Raw genomic sequence first — 25511 nt, 5'->3', positions numbered from 1 at the left:
GCAACACTGTCCCCATTGGGGCTCACAATCTAGAGTCCCTATCTGTATGTCTTTGGAGTGTGGGAGGAAACCGGAGAACCCGGAGAAAACCCACAAACTCCTTGCAGATAGTGTCCTTGGTGGGATTTAAACCTAGGACACCAGCGCTGCAAGACTGCATTGCTAACCACTGAGCCACCGTGCTCGCATCCTCGCTACCTCCGCGGCTCTGTTGCCTGCAGCAGTGTGTGATGAGGTTGCAGCAGGGGTGGACAGTGGGAGCAAAGGACCCTGTGCAAGAATTGACCTTCCCCCGCCTCTTGGGATCTTATCATTTTACCATTTAAGTTTTATTGTGCTCATCATCTTGCGCTGGGAAATAAAATTAAAAAAAGTTATTCATTTTCACCTGGTCCAGTGATGTCTCTCTGCTGCTGTTCCATCTATATTTACAGACTGCAGTGATAGTCACACGTTACCACTTTAGCTAATCACAGGGCTCTGTAACTGACGCTGTGCTCAGTAACTGGCTACAGTAGTCACATGTTTTAGTCATTACATAACGGCTGCAAACATAGACCAGAGCAGTAGTAGAGGATAAGGGACCCTGAATGTATTGCTTTTCCCTAGCACAAGACTAAAGGCATTAAAAAAAAATTACAACAGAAAATATATATACACACAGGCACATATACACATATTTAAACGGTATATTGTATGAACACACACACACAACTATATATGCACACACAAGCACACATACTATATACACACACAGGTACATATACACATAGTATTTATGCACAGAGATACATATACTATATAGACACACAAATGCACATATATACGACTACTATTTATGCACGGAGATACATATACTATATGACACATACATACTGTATACACACAAGCACATATACTATATATACCCAGAGGCACACACACACAAACATACAGAGGCGCATACTATATATACTATTTATGTACAGATATACTTATACTATGTATAAGTGAATAAATTAAATTCTCATCGGGTTGGGATTATCGGGGCGGCTGGGACTCGAACCCGTGAAGTGTGAAAGCTCATTGTTTCTTAAGCAGCAGCTCTTACCACTGAGCCACTGCCCATATTGAAAAACAGGAAAATTTGGTAATCTTGACCTCTATATTGCAATAGAGAAATCAGAAGCAGATTATCTAGCTGCAAAGAGGGATGGATGGATGGATGGATGGATGGATGGATGGATGGATGGATGGATGGATGGATAGATTGGATGGATGGATAGATTGGATGGATGGATAGATTGGATGGATGGATGGATGGATGGATGGATAGATTGGATGGATGGATGGATGATAGATTAGATAGATGGATGGATGGATGGATGATAGATTGGATGGATGGATAGAGGATAGATTAGATAGAATAGAAGATAGAGGATAGAAGGATAGAGGATGAAGGATAGAGGATGAAGGATAGAGGATAGATTAGATAGATGGATAGATTAGATAGAAAGATAGATTAGATAGAAGGATAGATTAGATAGAAGGATAGAAGAAAGATGATAGATTAGATAGAAGGATATAGGATAGAGGATAGATTAGATAGAAGGATAGAGGATGAAGGATAGAGGATAGATTAGATAGGATAGAATATAGAGGATAGATTAGATGGAAGGATAGAGGATAGATTAGATAGAAGGATAGAGGATATAGGATAGAGGATAGATTAGATAGAGGATAGATAGATAGATAGAGGATAGATAGAGGATGAAGGATAGAGGATAGATTAGATGGAAGGACAGAAGATAGAGGATAGATGATAGATTAGATAGAAGGATAGAGGATGAAGGATAGAGGATAGATTAGATAGGATAGGAGATAGAGGGTAGATAGAGGATAGAGGGATAGATAGATAAATACAGCAGCTCTTTGTAGGTGAAGGAAAGTCAGATTCATTTCTTCCCATAAAACTATTATAAAGAAATGAGGAAAAAAATACAAATACTTTTTTTTTTCACCACCTTGGATTCAAACCAGCAACTTTCAAACATGTGTCCAGCAGCCTCCTAGCTTTCCTAGCTGCTCTAGCGGTTGAGCCACTAGGAATTGATGATGTAAGACAAAGGATTTCATATGAATAAACCTATAATGCAGCCTCTGATTACACAGTAGATTACACAGGACACAGAGCTCCATTGTAGTGAGCAGCGTCCCTGTATTCTAGAGGAAGAAGAAAAGACTTTTTTTTTTCTTCTAATAAAATTACTAAAAATAATAAAAAAAAATAGAATAATGTAATTTTATTACTTTTTTTTATAAAATAATAAACATCACAAATCATCAAATACCATGGACATATTTGGTGTCCCTGTAATCGTAACGACCCGAACAACAGAGCGATCAGGTTATTTATGGGGATCGGTAAATGGTGGGAAAAAATGGCGCAATTTATTATTTTTCTTTATTAAAAGCCATAAAAAATGTATCACTGAGGCCGTGTTCACACGTAGAGTAAATGCTGCATTTTTTCTGCAGGTGTCCGCACCACGAGCGCAATAACATTCTTCTCTGATTATTGTGTGTTTGCGGAATTTTTTATGCATTGTCCCCTTATTTGATACGTTTTGTGCAGATGTGAATCCTGAAGATTATAAAGAAAAAAAAAACACCAAATCCGCACAGATCAGCAGCGTCTTCAGACCGAGGACGGCGATTTCATGACATCTCTGCAACTTAGCCTGCAACTTAGCGATGTGTTGTAGTGGCCGAAGCGACACCACCGGGCCCCTCAGCTGCGGTTGTGACTGGGGCCTGGTGAAGAGGGAGGGCCGACCAGGGCCCAGGGCTTAACAAAGCTAGGTAATTACCCTGGGCCCAGCCAAACCCTCTCTTCACCAGGGCGCATGCTTCCTCATAAAGAGACAGGAAGCATACATGCGCATTCCCTAGGCTGGAGACCAGGAATTGGCTGGGGCCTAGGCAGGAGCCAAGGACAAACACACATGTGGGCATCTGCAGGGGGGACAAGCCGGGGACGACACTATATGTGGACGGCAATGAAGGGATGCAGAGGACCACGTGGCACGTGTGTGGCCACGGGGGGAGGCGAGCCGAGGACCATGCTTTTTGTGGACGGCCATGCAGTTAAGCAGAAAAGCGTGCAGTACGAGGATGGCCATGCAAGAAAGAGGAGGGACATGGTGATAGGACATCGCAGAAGTATGTTTAGGGTCATTGTCCTGCTGTTCCATGACCTAAGATGCAAACTCAGCTTTCTCACTCTGGGCACTATATTGCAACCCAAAATAATTTGGTACTATTCAGATTTTATGATACCTTGCAAACAGTCAAGGCACCCAGTGCCAGAGGTAACAAGACAATCCCAAAACATCTTTGAACCTCCACCATATTTAAATGTAGGTACTGTGTCCTTTGTAGGCATCATTCCTTTTTTGGTAAACAGTACAATGATGTACTTCTAAGGCTATGTTCACATTTCCGTTGTTTTGCATCAGTCAAATGCGTTGCTTGACACTTGTGACTGATGCGTTGTACAATGGATGACAAGAATAAGAATTCATTGTCGGACTCCGTTGTAAAACTTGAGAGAGAGAACGATTAGCTGATCATTCACAATAGCCGGCCGCCGGCTTTTGAGAGCAAACAGATGATCTCCCAGCGGCCGGCTAATGAGAGCGAACAGCTGATCGCTGTCATTAGCTGGCCACCGGGTGATCAGCTGATTGCTCACAGCAGCCGTCCGCCGGGTGATCAGCTGATCGCTCACAGCAGCCGGCCGCCGGGTGATCAGCTGGTCGCTCACAACAGCCGGCCGCCGGGTGATCAGCTGATCGCTCACAGAAGGCGGCCACCGGGCGATCAGCTGATCCTTCGGCCGCCAAGAGAGAGCATGCGCAGCGAGATGCTAAGGATTCTGCTGCTCAAAAAACGTTACACTCTGCGTTGCTGCCGCCCGACGGTCAGTCGTTCCACGACTGATCAGTCGGGCGGAGGATGCAACGCAAGAGCATCAGTCACAATCCGCCGCTCATATAAGTCTATGGGAAACAACGGAATCCGCCAAATGGATTGCGTTATTTATCAGAGCGGCGGATTGTGACTGATGCAAAACAACGGAAATGTGAACCTAGCCTTATCTGTCCACAAGGATTGTTGGTTACTCACATACATTTTGGAAAACTGCAGTCTAGTTTTATTATGTCTCTGTGTCAGCAGTGGGGTCCTCCTGGGTCTCCTGTCATAGCGTTTAATTTCATTAAAATGTTAACGGATAGTTCACACTGACACTGATGTCCCCTGAGCCTGCAGGACAGCTTGAATTTCTTTGGAACCTGATTGGGGCTGCTTATCAACCATCCAGACTATCCTGCATTGCAACCTTTCATCAATTTTGTCTCTGCCGTTCATGTCCAGTAAGATTAGCTACAATGCCATGAGTTGTAAATCCCCTGATTATGTTATGCACTGTGGACAAAGGAACATCAAGATGTCTAGAGATGGACTTGCAACATTGAGATTGTTGATATTTTTCAGAATATGGAAGTAGACACATCTGTGGTACCTGGCAGATGTTTATATGTGTCTTTTCAAAAGATATAACAGAAACTGGGGAAAGGAAGCGCAATTAGGGTCTTACCTGGGTATACACCAGGTTATTCAAAGGTAATGGACTCACCTAAGAGGGTTGTGGTAGTCACAACATCTGTAATCTCATAGCAGATATGGCACACAGCCGCAGCCCCGAATGGAGGCAATATATGGAATATGGAGGAAAGTTGGGTTTATGGCGTGCTAACACCAGGATGCAAAGTTGATGAATTCATCTCTTTTTATTCTTGTACATGTCTACGCGTTTCAGAGATGTCCATCCCCTTTATCAGGACAATCAAGAGAAAATGAACAATGATGATCTTTGCATCCTGGTGTTAGCGCGGCATAAACCCAACTTTCCTCCATATTCCAGATATTTTCAAAGGATATGGAATACCTCAATAGCGCCCCATATTTAAATTCTACATTGCCATAAGATCAACACTTGGCAAAGACCAGTCGTTTCAGCTTTATTTATTCACTCCCGAAATTCCACCTATATTATCAGCCCACCTAGCACAAATTTACATTTCATGAGAACACACTAACCATACAGTGACCATAATCCCTCATTTATGTAGGGTCATATAACAAGGCAAAGAAAACAAAGTGCTAGAAATTTTCTTTAAAAAATTTGAAGTTGAACTGTTCACAATGAGCCTTGATCACTTTAGCCAGGGCGGGTGATCCACAGAAGAAGACCTGCACTTTCCCTTTATTTTCTTCCTCTATTTTCTGGAAAACCTAAAATAAAACATATTTATTATAATAAGAAGGACAAGAGGCCATAGAGCAAGGCAAAATGTTAATATGACCTTATTCCAGTCTGGACGCCCTGGCTGGGTTCGAGTCTTAAGCCCTGTAATAGAGTCTCTCTCTTCTTTTTTAGCGAGAAGGTCCAGAGCCATCTGTAGTCCAATGGCTTTCATGTCATTCTTGCCGAGAGCTGACGTCATGTACATATGCATCTCGAGAAATCTGCCTGGGAGAAAGAAATGGGTGCTTGTTTTCTAAATTACAGCTCAGATTTAGTATTAGCTATTGTGTAAGACATTTTAGCAATCAGGCAGAAAACCAAGTCCAACTCCAGCAAGACAGTCCTGCAGTACTATTGTCTCTTGAAAAGGTATTCATTCCCATGAAATTTTTCACAGTTTTTCTACATTCTACTCATAAACTGAAAGCATCATTCCAGCATTTTCTTTTGGGGGGGGGAGGGTTTCAGAGCTGGATTGGTGCTTTAAATATACGTCTCCTACCCCTGGTATTATACTCACCCTCCATTGTTTTCATGCTTTTTTAGTGCCACTCCAGCCCTGCGGTGCCATTTTATGACTGTCCCTTAAATGTATTTTATTTTGATTTTTTTGTGATATACCAACACAAGGTAGCAAGTTTTTGTAAAGTGTAAAGGAAATGATACATAGTTTCCTAAACATTTTAAAACTATGAATCTGAGTCAATACTTTGTAGGACCACCTATTGCTGCAATTACTGCTGCAAGTCTTTTGGAGGATGTCTCTACCATCTTTGCACATCTAGAGGCTGAACATTTTGCCCTTTCATCTTTGCAAAATAACTCTAGCTAAGTGAGCTTGGATGGAGGCATCTGTGAACAGAAATGTTCAAGTATTTTCACAGATTCTCAATGGGATTTAGGTCTGGACTGTGACTGGGCCATTCACACACCTGAATATGCTTTGATCTAAACCATTCCATTCTAAACCATAACTCTGGCAGAATATTTACGGTCATTGTCTTTCTTGAAGGTGAACCTATGCCCCAGTTTCATGTCTTTTGGAGCCTCTAAATTTGTTTTCCTCCAGGATTGCCTTGTATTTAGATCTATTCATCTTCCCATCAACTCTAACTTACTTCTCAGTCCCTACTTAATAAAATCCTCCTCATAGCATTGATGCTGCCACCACGTTTGATGGTGGGGATGGTGTTTTCAGGGTGGTGTGCAGTGTTAGTTATCTGCCGCACATAGAGTTTTGCATTTAGCCGAAATTGTTTTAGTTTTGTCCTACCAGACCAGAGAATCTTCCTCCACATGCTAGCTGCGTATTCTACATGGCATTTGGAAGAAGATGCTCTTGTCAAATGGTCAAAGACCACCTATTGCTGCAATTACTGCTGCAAGTCTTTTGGAGGATGTCTCTACCAGTTTTGCACATCTAGAGGCTGAATATTTTGCCCTTTCTTCTTTGCAAAATAGCTCTAGCTAAGTGAGATTGGATGTAGGCATCTGTGAACAGAAATTTTCAAGTATTTTCACAGATTCTCAATGGGATTTAGGTCTGGACTGTGACTGGGCCATTCACACACATGAATATGCTTTTATCTAAACCATTCCATTTTAACTCTAGCAATATATTTAGGGTCATTGTCCTTCTTGAAGGTGAACCTATGCCCCAGTTTCATGTCTTTTGGAGCCTCTAAATTTTTTTCCCTCCAGTATTGCCTTGTATTTAGATTCATTCATCTTTCCATCAACTCTAACTAACTTCTCAGTCCCTACTGAAGAAAATCCTCCTCACAGCATTGATGCTGGAACCACCATGTTTGATGGTGGGGATGGTGTTTTCAGGGTGGTGTGCAGTGTTAATTTTGTGTCGCACATAGAGCTTTGCATTTAGCCGAAATTGTTTTAGTTTTGTCTTACCAGAACAGAGAATCTTCCTCCACATGCTAGCTGCGTACCCTACATGGCATTTGGAAGAAGGTGCTCTTGTCAAATGGTCAAAGTCCAGACCTTAATACCATTGAGAAGTTTTGGCAAGACATGAAAATTGTTGTTCACAGACACACTCAATCCAATCTCACTGAACTAATGGTGATAAGAATGGGTAAACATTCAGCTTCTAGATCTGGTAGAGACAGACCCCAAAAGATTTGCAGCAGTAATTGCAGCAAAAGGTGGCCCTACAAAATATTAACTCAACATGTGTGTGTGGAGAAAGGGGTGGGGCAATACAAATGCAAGTCACAGTTTTCAGATTTATATTTTTAAAAATATTTAGAAAACTGTGTGTCATTTCCTTTAAACCGCACAAAGTGTTGGTATATCACATAAAATCTTAATAAAATACACTTTAGGTTTTGGGAGTAAAGCGGGCTTTACACGCTACGACATTGCTCAAGTGATCTCGTTGGGGTCACGGAATTTGTGACACACATCCGGTCGCTTTAGCGATGCCGTTGCGTGTGACACCTATGAGCGATTTTTCATCGTCGCAAAAACGTGAAAAATCGCTCATCGGTGACATGGGGGTCCATTCTCAAATATCGTTACTGCAGCAGTAACAAAGTTGTTCCTCATTCCTGCGGCAGCACACATCGCTCCGTGTGACACCGCAGGAACGAAGAACCTCACCTTACCTGCGTCCCGGCCACAATGAGGAAGGAAGGAGGTGGGTGGGATGTTACGTCCCGCTCATCTCCGCCCCTCCGTTTCTATTGGGCGGTGGTTCAGTGACACTGCTGTGACGTCGCTGTGACGCTGAATGAACCGCCCCCTTAGAAAGGAGGCGGTTTGCCGGTCACAGCGACGTCGCAGGGAAGGTAAGTCCGTGTGACGGGTCCGGGCGATGTTGTGCGACACGGGCAGCGATTGGCCCATGACGCACAACCGATGGGGGCGGGTACGCACGCTGGCGATATCGGTACCGATATCGCAGTGTGTAAAGCGGCCTTAAGGTGACAAAATATGGAAACGTTGACGGGTAAAAATACTTTTTCAAGGCACTTAATAGTAATAATAGATCTATTTCTGTGTGCATTATTATGCATGACATTGTATAGATGCCAACAAAACTGAGGTAGAAAAGCTTGATTGATTTGTATTCTGTAATTTCATGGCTACGTTATACATAGCATTCTCTGCTCCATGTTTTCTGTGTATCTCGTTGCTGTGTAACTGACTGGCACATATACAATGGTGTGACACACTATTTGTAGAAAGATTTTCATGCCTCTTTTGTCTTAGATATGCATGCTTACACTTGATCAGTATGGGGTTGGGAAGGGATCTGTAAATGGAATGCAGCCATTGTGAAAAACATACATGTGTATTGCTGAACATTTTATTCTTGAATTATGGCACTATAGCACCATGTCATGTCTGTTTTTGGGACCAAAATTATCCTCCTCACCTCTGGTGCCAAGCAAAATAAAAGGGATTGACCCTAGTTGGCATAAAATGCAGCAGTGAGCCATCTACAAACGCTAAGATGTAGGGTGATGAAAATAAAGTTTTGCTAACTGACCAAGAGATAATATGGCACTGCCCTAGGGTCCAGTGAAATTGCATAATTTATATTTACGGTAGTTCAGAGCTTTTTTATTTCTGTTATGAAATACCTGTTTCCCACAATCTGGTCACATAATAAAATGATGGCAATTTGCAACAGCTCTGCCTTTGTTCCAAGGGGAGAATAGCAATCCATGCAGTATGCATCTCCTAACTGTGGCTACAGAGTGAACACTGACAACAGGAAAATATTTATTATAGTTTTTGGTTTTGTTTTTTTTTGTTTTATTTTAAAGATGGCAAGATTTTTGGAATATACAATGGAAGAACCGGAAAACTCCTTTAAATGAATGAAGCATGGAAATTAAAGTCAAATGATAAGAAACTCATGAACACTTTTACCCAGGAGTAGAGATGAGCGACCCCGCATATATTTGGGTTTGATGGGTCCAGCCAGATTTTTTTAAAAAAATCTGGTCTGGGACCGTATTTGAAAGGGCCAGGGGGCATTAGAGCAGGACCATTATACTTACCGAGTCTCCTGTGTGACTGTACCACTACTTCTAGGTCCGCTCATTAACCCTCATGCATATGCACTGCTCCCCCTTGCCCAACCGCCAGTAGTCCTGGCGTCTGTGATTTGTTGCACTCAGACCTCGCCCCCACCCTCTGTGATTAGTTGAAATCCCCTCGCTGTGTAGCTATAGTGTAAAAATAAATAAATTGCAGTATTATGCATATTATTGTGCCACCCCCGTGCCAGCAGCCGGCGCTGCTCGGGTCCGGACCTTCAGGGGTGGTGGCTCGAGGGACTCCGGACCCGGGGGTCTCGTGGACACGCCGAATAAAAGGGGAGACATATATGTACGGGCTAGGCCGTAATAAGTTTGTGACGCCACCCACGGTGTGTGGTGAGTTGGAACACCACCGCTGCAGTTATGGGGCGCCCGGGGGAGATGTTGTGCAGCAAGTTGTTAACCCCTCCGTGGGCAGGGATGGTGGCCCCGGGGCCCGGTGGTTCGGTGCGGGGGATAGCGACCACACGAGGTGCTGATGTACTCACTGTTAGTAAAACACACGAGTCTCTGGTAAACAAAGGTGATGGTGGCCGGTGCCGCAGCCGGTTGCATTCAGGGTCCCCCACCCAGCTGGTGGTCTCTATCTCTGTCCTCTGCAAAGTTTTAAGTAGAAATGACTTCCCAGTTTGAAACGTAGGAGTCCGCTCCCGGCTGGATGTGGACTAAGGAGCCGTGCCCGCATACGCTGGCCCGTGGGATCTATGGGCCCTGGCGGTGACCTCTTATACCTAATCGGTGGGATGTTGTCTTCTATGAGGGACTTTGGGTGGGACAGGACCTCTAGTCCTGGCCTCAATCGGTTAATTAACCAGTCCGCTTGGTTCCGGTTTCTGGCTTCAGGGTCCGAGTACCCCCTTTGTGCTACGGTTTCTGGGTCGGTTCCCCGTGTCGGTAACGGCGGGCTACAACCCTGTCCCGGTTCACCTCAGTTCTGCCGAGCCGTCTTCCCATCTCCTGCTGATGGAGACCACCGTCTGCCACCTAGTCAGTGGCACCAGGGCTCTTACCCTGGTACCGTTCAATCTGGACTTCTCCTGCTGGAACTACACTTAGCTCCAGCCCACACTCCTCTCCAAACTGAACTTCAACACTCTACTTGTTTTCCCGCCCTGGGCTCTCGAGACCCCTCGGTGGGCGTATTCCAACCGCCTGGTCACGCCCACTGGTGTGTCTATCTTTCCCTAAGGGGAGGGTGACCAATGTTTCAGGTCAGCTGTGTGTTGCCTAATGATGGAAGGTGTTATGCAAGGGACTAACTGTGACTACCTGGTTTTGCCAGGGCATCACATTATGATACCCAGCACAGATAAAGCATATGGCTACAGGCTGCAGCCTCCAGCTGTGTGCTTATCATGGATGTGTATCAAATTAAGAGTTGCCTCTATGTGGCTTTTTATGAAAAAAAAAAATTAAAAAATAATTTAAAAAAATGGTATGTGGTCCCCCAAATTTTGGAACTCAGCCATCATAAAGCTGACAGCTGGGGGCTGCTATTCTCAGGCTGGCAAGGATCATGGTTATTTGTCCACCCCTCAGCCTAAAAATAGCAGCCTGCAGCCGTGCAGAATTGTTGCATCCATTAGATGTAACAATCCTGGCACTTTACCCAGCACATCCCAATTGCAGTGGCAATCGGAGTAATATAAGGTGTTAATGATAGCTCACAGCTGCCACTAAGCCCTAGATTAGTAATGGAAGGTGTCCAGGAGACCCCCCCATTACTAATACTGTATGTGAAAGTAAATAGACACAAATACCGAAAAAATCCTAAGAATACCAGCCCCCAGGTGTTGGTTTTATCTTAGCTGGGTATAAAAATTGGGTGGCGGGGACTGCATGCCATTTCAAATTATTTATTTATTTAAATAATTAAAAAAAAAAAAAGCTGCATAGGGTCCCTTTTATTTTGCCAGAGGGACGTCGCACGGCAGGTATGTGCATGTGAAGCTGCCGTAGCGATAATAATCGCTACGGCAGCTTTTACTAGATATCGCACGTGCGACGGGGGCGGGACTATCGCTGCAGCATCGGTAACACATTGTTACCGATGTCGCAACGTACAAAGCCCGCCTAAGACAATATATTTATTTATTTTTACTCTATAGGCAAGTATGACAGTCCTGCTTAATTCCCTAGTTTCTTTCTTGTTCCTTTGTTTTAATTATCCGGGTGTCTGAATCTGAACAGTTACACGGAATTCCTTGAGAACTCCGTGTTCGGGGTCCATGCACGGACACTAGGTATCTGCTACGGACCCCAAACTTTACAGTTCGGGTTCGCCCATTGCTACCCAGGAGGTCATAGAGGTCTCAACTCACCATTAAGAAACATAGAATGACAGCTATGTGTTATATCATATCTCAATTTGCACAACATAAGTGATCTAGGTCTTTATTACAGAACTAATCTATCCAGTCCTAGAGAAACGACTTACCCTCGGGTTCCTCATCAGCTTGGTCCAGTTCCAATTTGGTTAGCAGACTGACAAACCATTCAAAAAATTTCTGGTCCCTGTTAATCCAAATGAAATCCACCTATCAAAGATGACATGATATTTACTAATGTGCAGTGTAGAGTTGGTCTGCTTTTCTGTTGTACATAAGTGTGGATTGTATGTTAAAGGGATTTTCCATGACTTTTATATTAAAGGCAGAACATTCATCTGACAGCTATCTCTCCGTACTCCTCCATACACGAGTGCATGACTGACCATTTGTGGTCTCAAAAAGAGAAGAATTGCACCATCGGACAGACAGTGGTTTATCTCCCCTGAAAATAAAAAAATCAGATGTTGAAATACCAGCTTCCATTCTTCTCTCCTTGATAAACGGGAGGCCCCCATATACTGTACATCAGATGATCATCCAGTCCCGCTAAAATAGATGCGTTTGTCCAACTTTGCTATAATGCGTAGAGAAATTAATATTCAATTCACGAGCAACAGCTATGGTGGACATTCCTCAGTTACCAAGCCAATTGCATGCACACTCCCTCAAAACTTTAAATATTTGTGGCACTGTGCTGTGTGATAAAACTGCACATTTTAGAATGGCCTTTTATTGTGGCCAGCCTAAGGCACACATGTACAAGAATCATGCTGTGTAATCAGCATCTTGATATGCCACACCTGTGAGGTGGATGGATTATGTCGGTAAAAGGAGAAATGCTCACAAACACAGATTTAGACAAATTTGTGAATAATATAGGAGAGAAAAAGGCCTTTTCTATGTATAGAAAAAGTTTAAGATCTTTTTGTTCAGCTCATGAAAAATGGGAACAAAAACAAAAGTCCTGCATTTATAGTTTTGTTCACTGTATATGCCTTTATAGGATAAGGCTGTGTGCGCACGTTGCGTTTTTTCATGCGTTTCCGCAGCGTTTTCAACTGCAGCGTTTTAATGCAAAAATGCATGTGTTTTGATTTTCAGGCAAAGTCTATGAGAAATAGGGCTTTCTTGTGGGCACAATGCTGTTAAAAACGCAGCGTTTCAGTTGCAGAAATTTCGGCAAAATCTCTGTGTTTAAAGAAGCAGCATGTCAATAGTTTTTGCTATTTTGGCAGCATTTTGCTAACATTAGAGTCAATGAGAACTTTCAAAACGCATCCTAAATCAAAATCCCAGCGTTTTACATGCTTTTTTGATGCAATAAGCATGCATTTTAGACAAAATAAACGCATGCGTTTGTGTCATTTAATTGATTAAGATGTGTCCCTTTACACACACACATAGTCCGACAATTAAATTAATGAAAAACAATAATTTAACGTTATCTATATATATAATTGCCTTATTCTGTCTGTCTGTCTGTCATGCTCCAAAATTGTGTCCTTACGGTGACACAAAGCTGATTGGCCGCTGGGCTCGCCATGGCCCCGCCCCCCCACACGGATTGGCCTCTCGCCCCGACTCTCTGCAGGCCCCGCCCCCCTCACGCAATGCACGCTCGCTCTGGCCCAACTGACACGGAGCTCCGACTCCCAGGTGAGTACACACACACACACATCAGATCACACTCACTCTCACACACACCTCACACATCACATCCACACACTCACAACATCCTGGGATATCGCTTGCTTCTACACCGGCTCCGTCACGATCCCAGCAGCGCCAGACATAACCTTGCGATGCTGGGATCTTGACGGAGCCCGTGAACGCTGGTAACCATTATACACATCGGGTAACTAAGGTCCCTTAGTTACCCGATGTGTATCATAGTTACCAGTGTACACCGGCTCCCGGTACACATGTGCAGGGAGCCGGCATTATACTCCTCTCCCCCCAGGACTACTCCTCTTATTACAGTCCTCCTATTATACTCCTCTCTGAGTATAATAGGAGAACTATTATAGCATGGGGGATGTAGCACGATGGGGGGTGCGCAGCATGGGGGATGGAGCACGATGGGGAATGCGCAGCATAGGGGATGGGGCATGATGGGGGGTGCGCAGCATGGGGGATGGAGCACGATGGGAGGTGCACACCTCCCCCCAACACACACACACACACACACACACACACACACACAGGGAACCACAAACACCGCCATACACAGACACCCACACACACAGACAACGCTGCACACACACAACACCCAACACCCAAACACCGCGGCATACATAAAGATACGCACATACCGCACAACACACACATTGCACAAAACATACCTCCCCCCAAAACACACCACACCCACACAAACCGCGCAACACACACACACACAACGCGACAGACACACAGCGCTCCACAAACAACGCAACACACATACAACACCGCTCTCACCCCCCGCCACACCCAGACAACACCCAGAACATGTACAGCGCCCTACACAAACACTTGGTAACTACACACAACAACATCTATCTATATATATATATATATATATATATATATATATATATATATATCTATATCTATATCTATAACAAAAATCATACATGAACTACACAATACGTAAATTCTAGAATACCCGATGCGTAGAATCGGGCCACCTTCTAGTATTAAACATAAATATTAGATCACAGTTATCATTTGAATAAAATTAGCTATTTTGTGTATGATTTTAATCATGATATTTGTTATCATTTTTTTCCTTTTTTTTCTTAGTGTTAGAATGTTTAAACTTTATTTAGTAGTGTATTTGTATTGAAAATGCATCTGACTTTAAGCAATGAAAAAGCATGTAAATCGCGGTAAAAACACGGTCAAAACGCGGGTAAAACGCATGCGTATTTTTAGCGTTTTTGTGGTCAAAACAAAATTTGACAGACAATTTCTGCCAGAGGATGCGTTCATTTCTGCAAGGTACTGGACGCAACGTGCGCACACAGCCTAAATGTATCAAAAAGACTGACCCGCACACAGTGTTAGACTGGCTACTAGAGGAATCTCCAGTGATACCAGGCCTGGCGGCGGTTACCTGCATTGAACTCCAGAACTCTCACCTGAGCTCCGGAGTGCAGCCTGGAATGAACTCACGGTTTGCAGGACTGAACCGAGAGCACCGACTGATTTCCTGGCGATTGCGGTTCAGTTCATGTCACAGCTGTGGACAGGCTGGGCTACACTCTGAAGCTCAGGTGAGAGCTCCGGAGTTTAATGCAAGTAACTGTAGCCAGGCCTGGTATTACTGGCGGTTCCTCCAGTAGCCAGTCCGACACTGCCCGCACATCAGGTGTGAACAGGTGCTAGCTGAAAACATATTATAACTACAAAACACATACAGCTGCACACTAAAATGCTAACAATGAATAAAGGAACTCTGGTATTGCAGTACTGCTATAGGAATATTTGAAAAAAAAGAAAAAAAAAGATATTTAGCTTATGTATTGACAAATGCATGTGAGCCCAGTACCCAGCGGCAAGGTAATCTCTATATACCGGGAACCTAACTCAAATGCCTCTATCTGGGTTTTTGATATATTAGTACTGCATTTCTTTCTAATTAAGCACTCCGCTCTGTAACCAGGCTGTGTTCATTCCCCTTTATTGCTGGATCCTAGCTGCTCAGACATGTAGGTTTTTAACCCAGATAAAGGCATTTTAGTTAGGTTCCTGGTATATAGCAATTACCCTGCCGCTGGTTACTGGGCCCACATGCATTGGCCAATACATAAGCTAAATATCTTTTTTCAAATATTCCTATAGCAGTAATGCAATACCAGAGTTCCCCTATTTAATGATAGCATTTTAGCATGCAGCTGTATGTGTTTTGTATATAGGATAAATGGACCGGGGTAGTCCAATATATTGTATATGTTTAACAAAATTTACATGGCAGTTGCTGTATATTCTATATGGACGCCCACCTTTCTGAGCTTCATATCATTGTCTTTCAGTGTCTCACACCAGGAGTACATGCAATTGGGACAATTCTGTTTCCTCATTCGGTATCTGCCATATATATATATATATATATATATATATATATAAAAGAAAAAAAAAGATGAAATATTAGAGCCACAAATCAAAGTTCAAAAGAAATGGGAATTTGGCACTCGTAGTAGATGAATAATAATGATGATTTATTATGAAGTAGTATCTTCCAGATTATGCATAACGTTTCGGTCACTTTGATCTTCTTCAGATGCACGAGATACTGTGGCAAAATGGTGACAGAATAAAAAAAATTACCGCTCAGTGTGTTTCCCCATTAAGCTTTACAAATAAAAATAAAAAAATAGTGTCACTATTAGGCATAAGGCCTAATTTACAAGTCTGTTTTCTTAAATGGATATCATATAGACACTCCGTATTCAATGGCTCTTTTCACCAATGGGCCGCAAAAAGTAGGATTTTAATAATCTGGACTTAGGTTACCACAATTGTAGAAAATTAAAATGGAAAAAAAAATAATTAAGTTTACACTTTCACATCCAAATGAAAGGAAATCTGTTAATCCGTATAGTGATGAGCGAGCACTACAATGCTCAGGTGCTCGATACTTGAAACTAGCAGGTCGGACATGCTAGACTTGAGTACCGAGTATAATGGAAGTCAATTGCATAGGAATCCCCTAATATGCCATCATAGAGTTGTAAAGTAAGTAGCATGTGATACTTGTGAATAGTCATGTGAGCAGTCCAGGAGTAGTCGTGCAGTCCTTGCTTGCAAGGAAGCTCCAGCAGCAACTGTCGCAGTTTAAAGATGAAGCCTAGGCCAGTACATCTTGTTTCACTACAGATGTGCCACATGCTGATGGTACTTGACTTGGAAAACGCCTCCTGACTCAAGGACCGCCCACATGACAATTTACAAGCAGTGGTTGCTTCTTTCTAACTTTATTTCATCCTTTATACTTAAAAAGGTTGTCCGATTTAAAACAAGTTATCACCTCTCAATAGGATAGATTATCATCTATTATTATTATTATTATTATTATTAATATTGATCTTTGGGGGTCTCAATACTGGGACCTGCACTGTTCAGCAGAATGAGAAACATTTATCCTTATTAAAATGGAACAGCAATGTACATATGTAGCCCTTATGAGATGTTTGAAAGGTACTAGGATTTTAAGATACTGTGCTGCCCTTTTCCTCATGTTATGCACTGGCTGGCTCAGCTGGCACTCACTTTCTGAACTGTGAACTAGTCCCAGTGCAAAAGTGCGGGAAGAGAGAGAAGAGCGGGAGAAGAGGTGGGAACTGGAGCAGTCAGGTTGCTTGTATGATGGAAAAGAATGTTCCTTGTGTTTTGTCCAAGAACGGTGGTTTGGGAAGAGGTATGGTGCCGGCTGCAAGATCTACTGTGAGCAAGCCCTGAAGAACGACGAGCAAGTAATCGGATTGAGCCGTTCCTGAGGATGGTGATTCCGAAGAAGAGCTCCCCCCTGGCCCTGTAAGGAGAAGTGCGCACCGACAAGGATCACAGTATCAAACCCCGTAAGTGGACCGGTTCTCTCTTGACTGGACCGTGAGTCTGTATCATTGTGTGCACTTTGTAGGGCATAGTGTAGGTGTCACGGTTGTCTCCTTGTTTGTGGAGACTAGTGGCAACTTGAGGACTGGAGCCCCTTATCTCTATCTGGGACTCTGCATTTAAATGTTGTTTATTTTCATTTTGTACTGAAGGAGCTAAAATGTCAGTTTTTCTGCTGACACCTCTCCTGCAGTTTATGTCATCTGAATCTGCTTGGTAGACACACCCCCTTGTGGTTAAATAGCTAAGTCTCCTAGCAAGCTTTGCTGACTATACAATGTAATTAGGTCTCTGGCCACATTGAAGGAAGGTTCTGCAGTAGAAGATTCCTGTGCTCAGGCTATATCCTTTTGGTTGTTTTTTTCCCCGTTTGTCTTTATTTCCCTGGATTGTTGTTAGTGCAGCGGTGAGGTCTAGTAAACCCTACCTGCCCATCACTAGTCAGGGTTACCATAGGGTCTTCCGAGGTCTCGGGTTCCTGTTCGGCGACAGTTGTGGAGACGGTATTGGGACTCTTAAGGAGAGGAGGAACAGCTCAGGTGAAATTAGGAGGGGTCCATCTACCCTCTCACTAGTTCCAGGGCCTCCTGTTGTTTTTGTGTCGACGATGCTCCCTTTTCTTGTGTTTTTTTGTTGTGCATCAGACGCATATTGGTCTGAACGCACATTGCCATGTTTGCTACACCCGGCAAGCGTGACAGTAGGCCTCTGTGGCAAGGGCATGCTATCCACATGGCCCGAGTAGCGAAAGCCAGCTAGGTCACTATTGCATGGTAGTTAGTAATCTATTGTGCCTTTTAAGTTTGTTATTGTAGTAGTTTTTGTAATAGCTGGGGCGACATACTGTTGGGGCGCCCCAGCTAGGAGTTTCTGTGTGTCAAAGCTTAACTGTTGCCACTAGTATAGCGTCCCATGTTATACTACATAACGTTTAATTTATGTCTGCTAATAAACCTAACCTTGGTTCTGTAATCTCGACTTGAGTACCGTAATTGAATCCTGCACAGAGATGGTTCCTAAGTCACAGCTACACATGTTCAACCGTCGTACCATTCATTATCTACGGGGCTGCTGAGAGCTGTGCTCAGATTTTTCTGTGCTTCCAACTGGCCTTGTGATTTAGTACCAAGGATAAGAGTTCCCAGTTGGGGGTAGAAATTCCCTGCTTTGACGGTGCATAGGTGATAACTTGTTTTCACTGGACAACCCATTTAAGGTGACATTTTAGAAAGTAAAAGTCAAACCTTTAATTATATACAAAGCAATGGCTGCAGTTCACGGGCCTCATATGCGGCGAGTGCTTCCCATTAATATTTCGTTATCTGAGAATGATCTTATTACCTCAAAATACATTTTCTTCGGTGAATTATGGATAAAATACCATATCCATAATTAGTAGTGGCGTTATACCATATAATAAGCTGTATCCAATTATTTTGACATACATAAACGAGTCCTTGACACTTTATTGCATATGAACCTGTACATGATGCTTTGTAGAATTGAAGCAAACGGAGTTATGCCTATCCCCGCCCCAATCAGCACCGCATGGTCTGAGGTGAAGATCCTACGGCTCGGAGTACCAAATGGACCATCAATGTAACACTGCAAAACATAAAAAATATGAGACCATATACTAAACAGATTTTATGATATAACACACACACATATATATATATATGCCTGGTCAATGCACAAGTACTGGTAGATCCATAATACATAACATTGGTGTCACGGTTGACAGACAACCCTGTGGTGTCCGGCTGCAGAAGGTCACTGCATTTGGCTGCACAAATTGTTCCTTGATTCTTTTTTCTCTGGTGTGTATTGAGGTCCATGTATCTATAAGGTTAACTCTTTCCTCTTTAGGACCCTGCTGATATCTTGGCAGTTCAGCTGCAAATCCTTATCTCCACTCTCCTCTATGTCCATATATACCTCACAAACTGATTAAAATCAAGGCTACATTAAAAACAACTACAAGAGACATGGGGCATGCCATGTCACTAGGATCTTCCCTCTTTGAAGAAGCAATAGTACCCTCGCGAAACGCGTGTCAGCGGTCTTTAGATCCATTCCTGGGGCTCTGTGATGCTGTGATAATATGCTCTTGCATTGGTTCCTCTACACTTGCACTTTAGGTAATCTTGGCCCTTTACGGCACTAACATGCTATCTATGTTTACCCACAGTCTTTAAATTATGATGTTTTGCTTGGGATCTGCAATTTCTTATTCTAAACATAATATTTTGCATATGTTTAGGGCGGTGGGGGCCAGATACGTATTACATATACTTAATAGGGGACCCTGTCAGTCTCTCTCCATTTATTTCGGCATCTCCCATGTCTCTTGTAGTTGTTTTTAATGTATCCTTGATATCACTTTTAATCACTGTTTGTGAATTCTAATAAAAAATTGTACTTTTTCGCACTATTACTCAGTTTCCTCTTGCTTTTGATGTATTTTTGAGTAGTGCAGACACTGGCTCAGCCATATATAGGCTGGCCCCGTGATTATCTTTATGGCTCATTGTTTGAGATTTCTTTTGTCCATATATACCTGTATTTCTCCTTGGTTTGTTGCTGGTTATAGAGTTTTAGGCTATGTGCGCACGTTGCGTACAGTTCACTGCAGAAATTTCTGCAGCGATCTGAAGAGCACATGTGCGCTTTAAATCGCTGCAGAAATGTCCGTAGTGAGCGCCGATTCCATGCGCTCTGCCTGCAGCTCCTGCCATAGACAGAGCAGGAGCTTCCGGCAAAGCGCAGGAAAGAAGTGACATGTCACTTCTTTTTACGCAGCGCTTCGGCAGTAGCCGAAGCGCTGCGCTCTAAAACGCCACGTGCGCACGGCCCCTGCACAATCTCCATAGACTGTGCAGGGGACGCAGGACGCATGCAGTTATGCTGCGCTACAAAGCGCAGCGTAACTGCATGTATTTGCGCAACGTGCGCACATAGCCTTACTCCTATGCTGTCCAGATTGCAAGAAGTTGGCTTGGAATCACCTATGGAGACACGTTCTATGATGCTGTATTTTCTCTTGAAGTTATCCTGGATATAAGTTGTCCATTTGCATTCCCCTGTTTGTTTTCTCTGTGTGTTCTTTAGGACCTAGTGGGGTTGACTAGTGCTCATCCCCTTCAGTCACTGCCTAGGGCTTTTTTCAGGCTCAGCTAGGGCCTAGGTATCCTGCTAAGTGCATAGGTGCGGAACCCATCTAGAGATGTCAGGGGAGTCAGGGGCCAGCGGAAGGTTTTATCAGGGGTCACAGTCTTTCCCTTCCCTACAGACAGGATTTTGCTCTCTTTCATTCCCTCACTTTTCTCCATTTGCTTGGTATTTCCCTATACCTAGCTTGACAATTGACCCCAATTCATCAGTTTTCACCAGAATTGTGGAATCAAAATTAAGTAAGTAACATATACATATTTACATAAAAATGGTTTATCATTTGTATAACACCAAACAGAACTAATATGAATGTAATCATTGGACACAACAAATATGAGGGACCTAATTAAAACTTTTCTAAATTATTACTGATAAACCTACGATTTCAGTGTTTTTAAATTGGGGCAGATCAATAAGAGTTGTGGGGTTAGTTGTGTCTTGCTCATGGTATGTGCAGAGATCCTAAGACCCCTCTACTACATAATAGCCCACCAGTAGCTTAAATTGAACATGGAATTCATGAAGGAGGAGAGGGGAGAAAAATAAAAATAAAACACAAAACAAACTAAAAGTAAAATGTTTAGGACATGGACACGTTCAACCTTACGGTTTAAGTTATCTTCTTCACTCTTCCATTATTAATTCTCTGTTCAGTTTTCAGTACTTTATAATGGTCATAGAAATATAGTGTGCTTTAGTATTAAATCCAGTAAGAAAGCTGGAAATCCAAAGAAAGAATGATGTGCACAATGTGAAAAAATGGATGGAATTGGACATAGTCTTAGGCGGGCTTTGCACGTTGCGACATCGAAAGCCGATGCTGCGATGTCGCACGCGATAGTCCCCGCCCCCGTCGCAGCAGCGATATCTTGTGATAGCTGGCGTAGCGAACATTATCACTACGCCAGCTTCACATGTACTCACCTGCCCTGCGACCGTCGCTCTGGCCGGCGACCCGCCTCCTTCCTAAGGGGGCGGGTCGTGCGGCATCATAGCGACGTCACACGGCAGGCGGCCAATAGGAGCGGAGGGGCGGAGATGAGCGGGACGTAAACATCCCGCCCACCTCCTTCCTTCTCATTGCAGTCGGGAGGCAGGTAAGGTGATGTTCCTTGCTCCTGCGGCTTCACACACAGCGATGTGTGCTGCCGCAGGAACGAGGAACAACATCGTACCTGTCGCGGCAGTGTAATTAAGAAAAAGTCGGAGCCTGCACCGATGATACGATAACGACGCTTTTGCGCTCGTTAATCGTATCATCTAGGCTTTACACACTACGATGTCGAAAGTGACGCCGGATGTGCGTCACTTTCGATTTGACCCCACCGACATCGCACGTGCGATGTTGCAACGTGCAAAGCCGCCCTTATGTTAGTATGATAGATTTATAGAACGGCAACATGGAGGACCCATGTGGTATACACCCAGGCATTCACACCAGCAAGTATTGTTCAAGCATGGTGGTATAAAATTGGTAATTTTATGATGCTTACCTTAATGTTACATATCTGATGATTTTCTCCACCCTGAAAAGGAATTACAGACATTATACACACTGCTAAATCCAAACTCAGGTATAAATACACATTTTAGTATTTATCTTATACACTCTCGTTGGAAGAGACATGTGGATGTCGGTATTGGTGATATCTGTATCTACAAAGGGGTGTCCTGTTATCATCTATACCAGCAATCCTCAATCTTTTTATTATGAAGGAACCCCTGAAATAATTTCCTTCCTGAAGATCTGCTACAACTATCCCATCACTTCTGTACATTAGTCTACTTTTTCACTACAACACTGGTTAGACTGTGTCCCAAAATCTGATGCCTGAAAGTCAGCGAAACCAGACTTATGTCCCGATATACATATTTTACTTCATATGCTAAAGAAATGTAAAATTAGCATTGTTCCTTAGGTAGTACGAGGATTATAAATCATATAATATCAGGTGTGTACTCAATATGTGCTTTGTGAACCATGGTAGCATGTATTGGGCATCAGATAATCTTACATTTCGACCCTGGGTACTTTCACGTTTCTCTAAGCTGATGCAGATGTCATCTACTGGCTGGCTCCTACGAGGTCTATATGACGTCAGTTCAATCTGGTCATCGATGTTATTAGCAATTGCTCCACTGAGGCTGAAGAGATGTTCCTAGATGAAATAACAGATAAAGGTTGCTTGTAACTGCTCCACTTCTTATCTATTCCAAATACTGTTTGCTGCAGGCTCTGAGATAACAGATCCTTCTGCCACTTAGCTCTTGCTTTAGGAGTACTTCTCATATAGCAAGATTGCTAGCGAGATCGCTGCTGAGTCACGGTTTTTGTGACGCACCAGTGACCTCATTAGCGATCTCGCTGAGTGTGACACTGAGCAGCGATCTGGCCCCTGCTGTGAAATTGCTGCTCGTTACACACAGTGCTGGTTCATTTGTTGGACGTTGCTCTCCCGCTGTGAAGCACACATCGCTGTGTTTGACAGCGAGAGAGCAACGATCTGAATGTGCAGGGAGCTGGGAGCCGGTTTCTGGCAGCCTGCGGTAAGCTGTAACCAAGGTAAATATCGGGTAACCAAGCGAAGCGCTTTGCTTGGTTACCCGATATTTACCTTGGTTACTAGCGTACGCCGCTCTCAGGCTGCCAGTGCCGGCTCCCTGCTCCCTGCACACGTAGGCGGAGTACACATCTGGTAAATAAGCAAAGTGGTTTGCTTATTAACCCGATGTGTATTCTGGCTAGGAGTGCAGGGAGCCAGCGCTAAGCGGTGTGCGCTGGTAACCAAGGTAAATATCAGGTATCCAAGCGAAGTGCTTTGCTTGGTTACCCGATATTTACCTTAGTTACCAAGCACAGCATCGCTTCCACGCGTCGCTGGTGGCTGGGGGCTGGTCACTGGTCGCTGGTGAGATCTGCCTGATTGACAGCTCACCAGCGACCATGTAGCGATGCACCAGCGATCCTGACCAGGTCAGCTCGCTGGTGGGATCGCTGGAGCGTCGCTAAAGTTTGACGGTACCCTTAGGCCCCCTTGCCTGAGTTAAGTAATCCCTTCTTCACTTCGTCCTTATGCTTCCTTAGAACACGCTAGCCAATATGGTATCCCCCTTCTTGGCACACAAACACCTGTTTTGATGTACATCTGGAAGCTACAGGACCATAGGTCTGTTCACTTCTCAATAATTCTCCCTATCTATGGCAGCTAACAAACAGGAAACTGCTTTCTTGTGTCCATGTAACTCCTTCTACCCTGTGATGGTCCCAATAGTTAAAGGGAACCGGTCAGGTGTAATATGCACCCAGAACCACGAGCAGTTCTGGGTGCATATTACTAATCCCTGCCTAACCGTCCCTGTATACACTAGCATAAATACTGTAAACAGATCTTTAGAAAAAGTATTTCTAAAGATCTTTTATCTTATACTAATGAGCGCGGGGACTAGTCCCTGATTAGTCCGCTCTGTTAGCATGTTAGCACGCCCACAGGGGCATACTAACATGCTATTCAATGCAGTGTCACCAGTGGTGCAGCGCATACCTGTGTTCGCGCTTCTGAATGCCGGGCACTTCCAGTCATGCGCAGTAGACCTCTCTGAAGCCGAGACACGTACACCCGGCTTCATACTGTGCATGACCGGAAGTGCCTGGCATTCAGAAGTGCGGTCACAGCAAACACAGGTATGCGCTGCACCGCTGGTGACGCTGCACTGAAAGCATGTTAATACACCCCTGTTGGCGTACTAACATGCTAAGAGAGAGGACTAGTCGGGGGATATAACGCAGTTGGGAATAGTCCCTGCTATTGTCGCAGGCAGAGGGGACGCGCTCGCCACGCTTGGGTCCGGGGCTTCTGCTGCTGCTGCTCGGTGGCTCGAGCGCTGAGTCGGACCCGGGGATTCGAGCAGCGCTCCTCACCTGGGAGTGAAAAGGGGTGGTTTGTTTGGGGAGAGAGTTCGTGACGCCACCCACGGGACGTGGTGATGATGGCACCACCGCTGCTGGTGACGGGGATCCCGGGAGAGATGGTAGGGAGCAGCGGGGATGTTGTCTCCTCCGTGGGTAGGGGGTTGGTGATCCTGGGGCCTGGTGGTGTAACGGGGAGGCTGGATGGCTGGGGTGCAGGGTTGCAGGGACAGCGCGGCGCGGTGCCGGACAGCACTGGTGTACTCACTCAGACAATCAATGACAGAGTCTCTGGTAAACCAAAACGGCCGGATGGACGGGTCCCGCAGCCGGCTGCAGTGTTGTTGTGCTCTCCCCGGACGGCTGATGGTGGCTGTCTTTCCCTGCACCTTTTAGAATGTTCTGACTCCTGTGGTTGCCCACCGGTAGTCCGCTCCCCGGCGTATAGGTGCCGTAGGAGCCCGTTTTGCCCGCAGGCGCTGGCCCTTGGATCTCTAGCCTGTGGCGGTGGCTGTATATCCTCACGGTGTGGACTTTTGCCTTCTGTCGGGTCTTGGTTGTTGGGAAACCCCTGGGGTTCCTGTCACACTCGGATTTGACTATTGTCGGCGGCTCCAAGCCTAGTCGGGGTCCGATGGCACTTCCTGTGTGCTTAGCTTCACTCCGCTCCCCGGTTCGGTACCGGTGGGCCACCGCCCGACCCAGGTCCTACGGCTCTGCAGAGTTCCACTAACTTCTGCAGACGGCCACCACCGTCTGCCAACCTTGCTGTCAGTGCCTGGGCTCCGACCCAGACACTTGCAGTTTTCTGACCTCTCACTTTCACCTTCAGAACTCATCTACTGCTTTTCCCGCCTCCAGGCCTGTGAACTCACCGGTGGGTGGGGCCAACTGCCTGGCTCCGCCCCACCTGCTGTGGACATCAGACCCTGGAGGGAGGCAACAAGGGTTTTTGGTTGACTGTTGTTACTGTCTAGGGTGGGGGGTGTGTATGTTGGTATGTATGTGACTACCTGGCTAGTCCAGGGCGTCACACTATCATTAGCATAAAATAAAAGATATTTATTTTTCTAAAGATCCCTTTATCT

General features: G+C 44.4%; 1 protein-coding gene across 5 annotated transcripts in view; it reads right to left on the bottom strand.

Annotated features, from left to right (window-relative positions):
- Positions 1-4935: 4935 nt before the first annotated feature.
- The window catches only part of NOX5 (NADPH oxidase 5), a 133418-nt gene continuing 112842 nt past the window's right edge, over positions 4936-25511 (bottom strand). For 4 of the 5 annotated variants that reach the window (XM_075346080.1, XM_075346078.1, XM_075346082.1 and 1 more), the window contains 7 exons: positions 22532-22675; positions 22010-22042; positions 18823-18947; positions 15731-15815; positions 11858-11957; positions 5409-5575; positions 4936-5337 (listed from right to left, as the gene is read on the bottom strand). In XM_075346080.1, coding sequence (XP_075202195.1) covers positions 5206-5337; positions 5409-5575; positions 11858-11957; positions 15731-15815; positions 18823-18947; positions 22010-22042; positions 22532-22675 — 786 coding nt within the window. In that variant the 3' untranslated portion in view covers positions 4936-5205. Of the gene's footprint in view, positions 5338-5408; positions 5576-11857; positions 11958-15730; positions 15816-18822; positions 18948-22009; positions 22043-22531; positions 22676-25511 lie in introns of those variants that run through there. The other variant, XM_075346081.1, reaches the window with a different exon arrangement.

The sequence above is a fragment of the Anomaloglossus baeobatrachus genome, chromosome 4 (assembly GCF_048569485.1).
Source record: "Anomaloglossus baeobatrachus isolate aAnoBae1 chromosome 4, aAnoBae1.hap1, whole genome shotgun sequence".
NCBI classification, from domain to species: domain Eukaryota; kingdom Metazoa; phylum Chordata; class Amphibia; order Anura; family Aromobatidae; genus Anomaloglossus; species Anomaloglossus baeobatrachus.
This window is presented reverse-complemented; position numbering and strand designations above follow the sequence as displayed.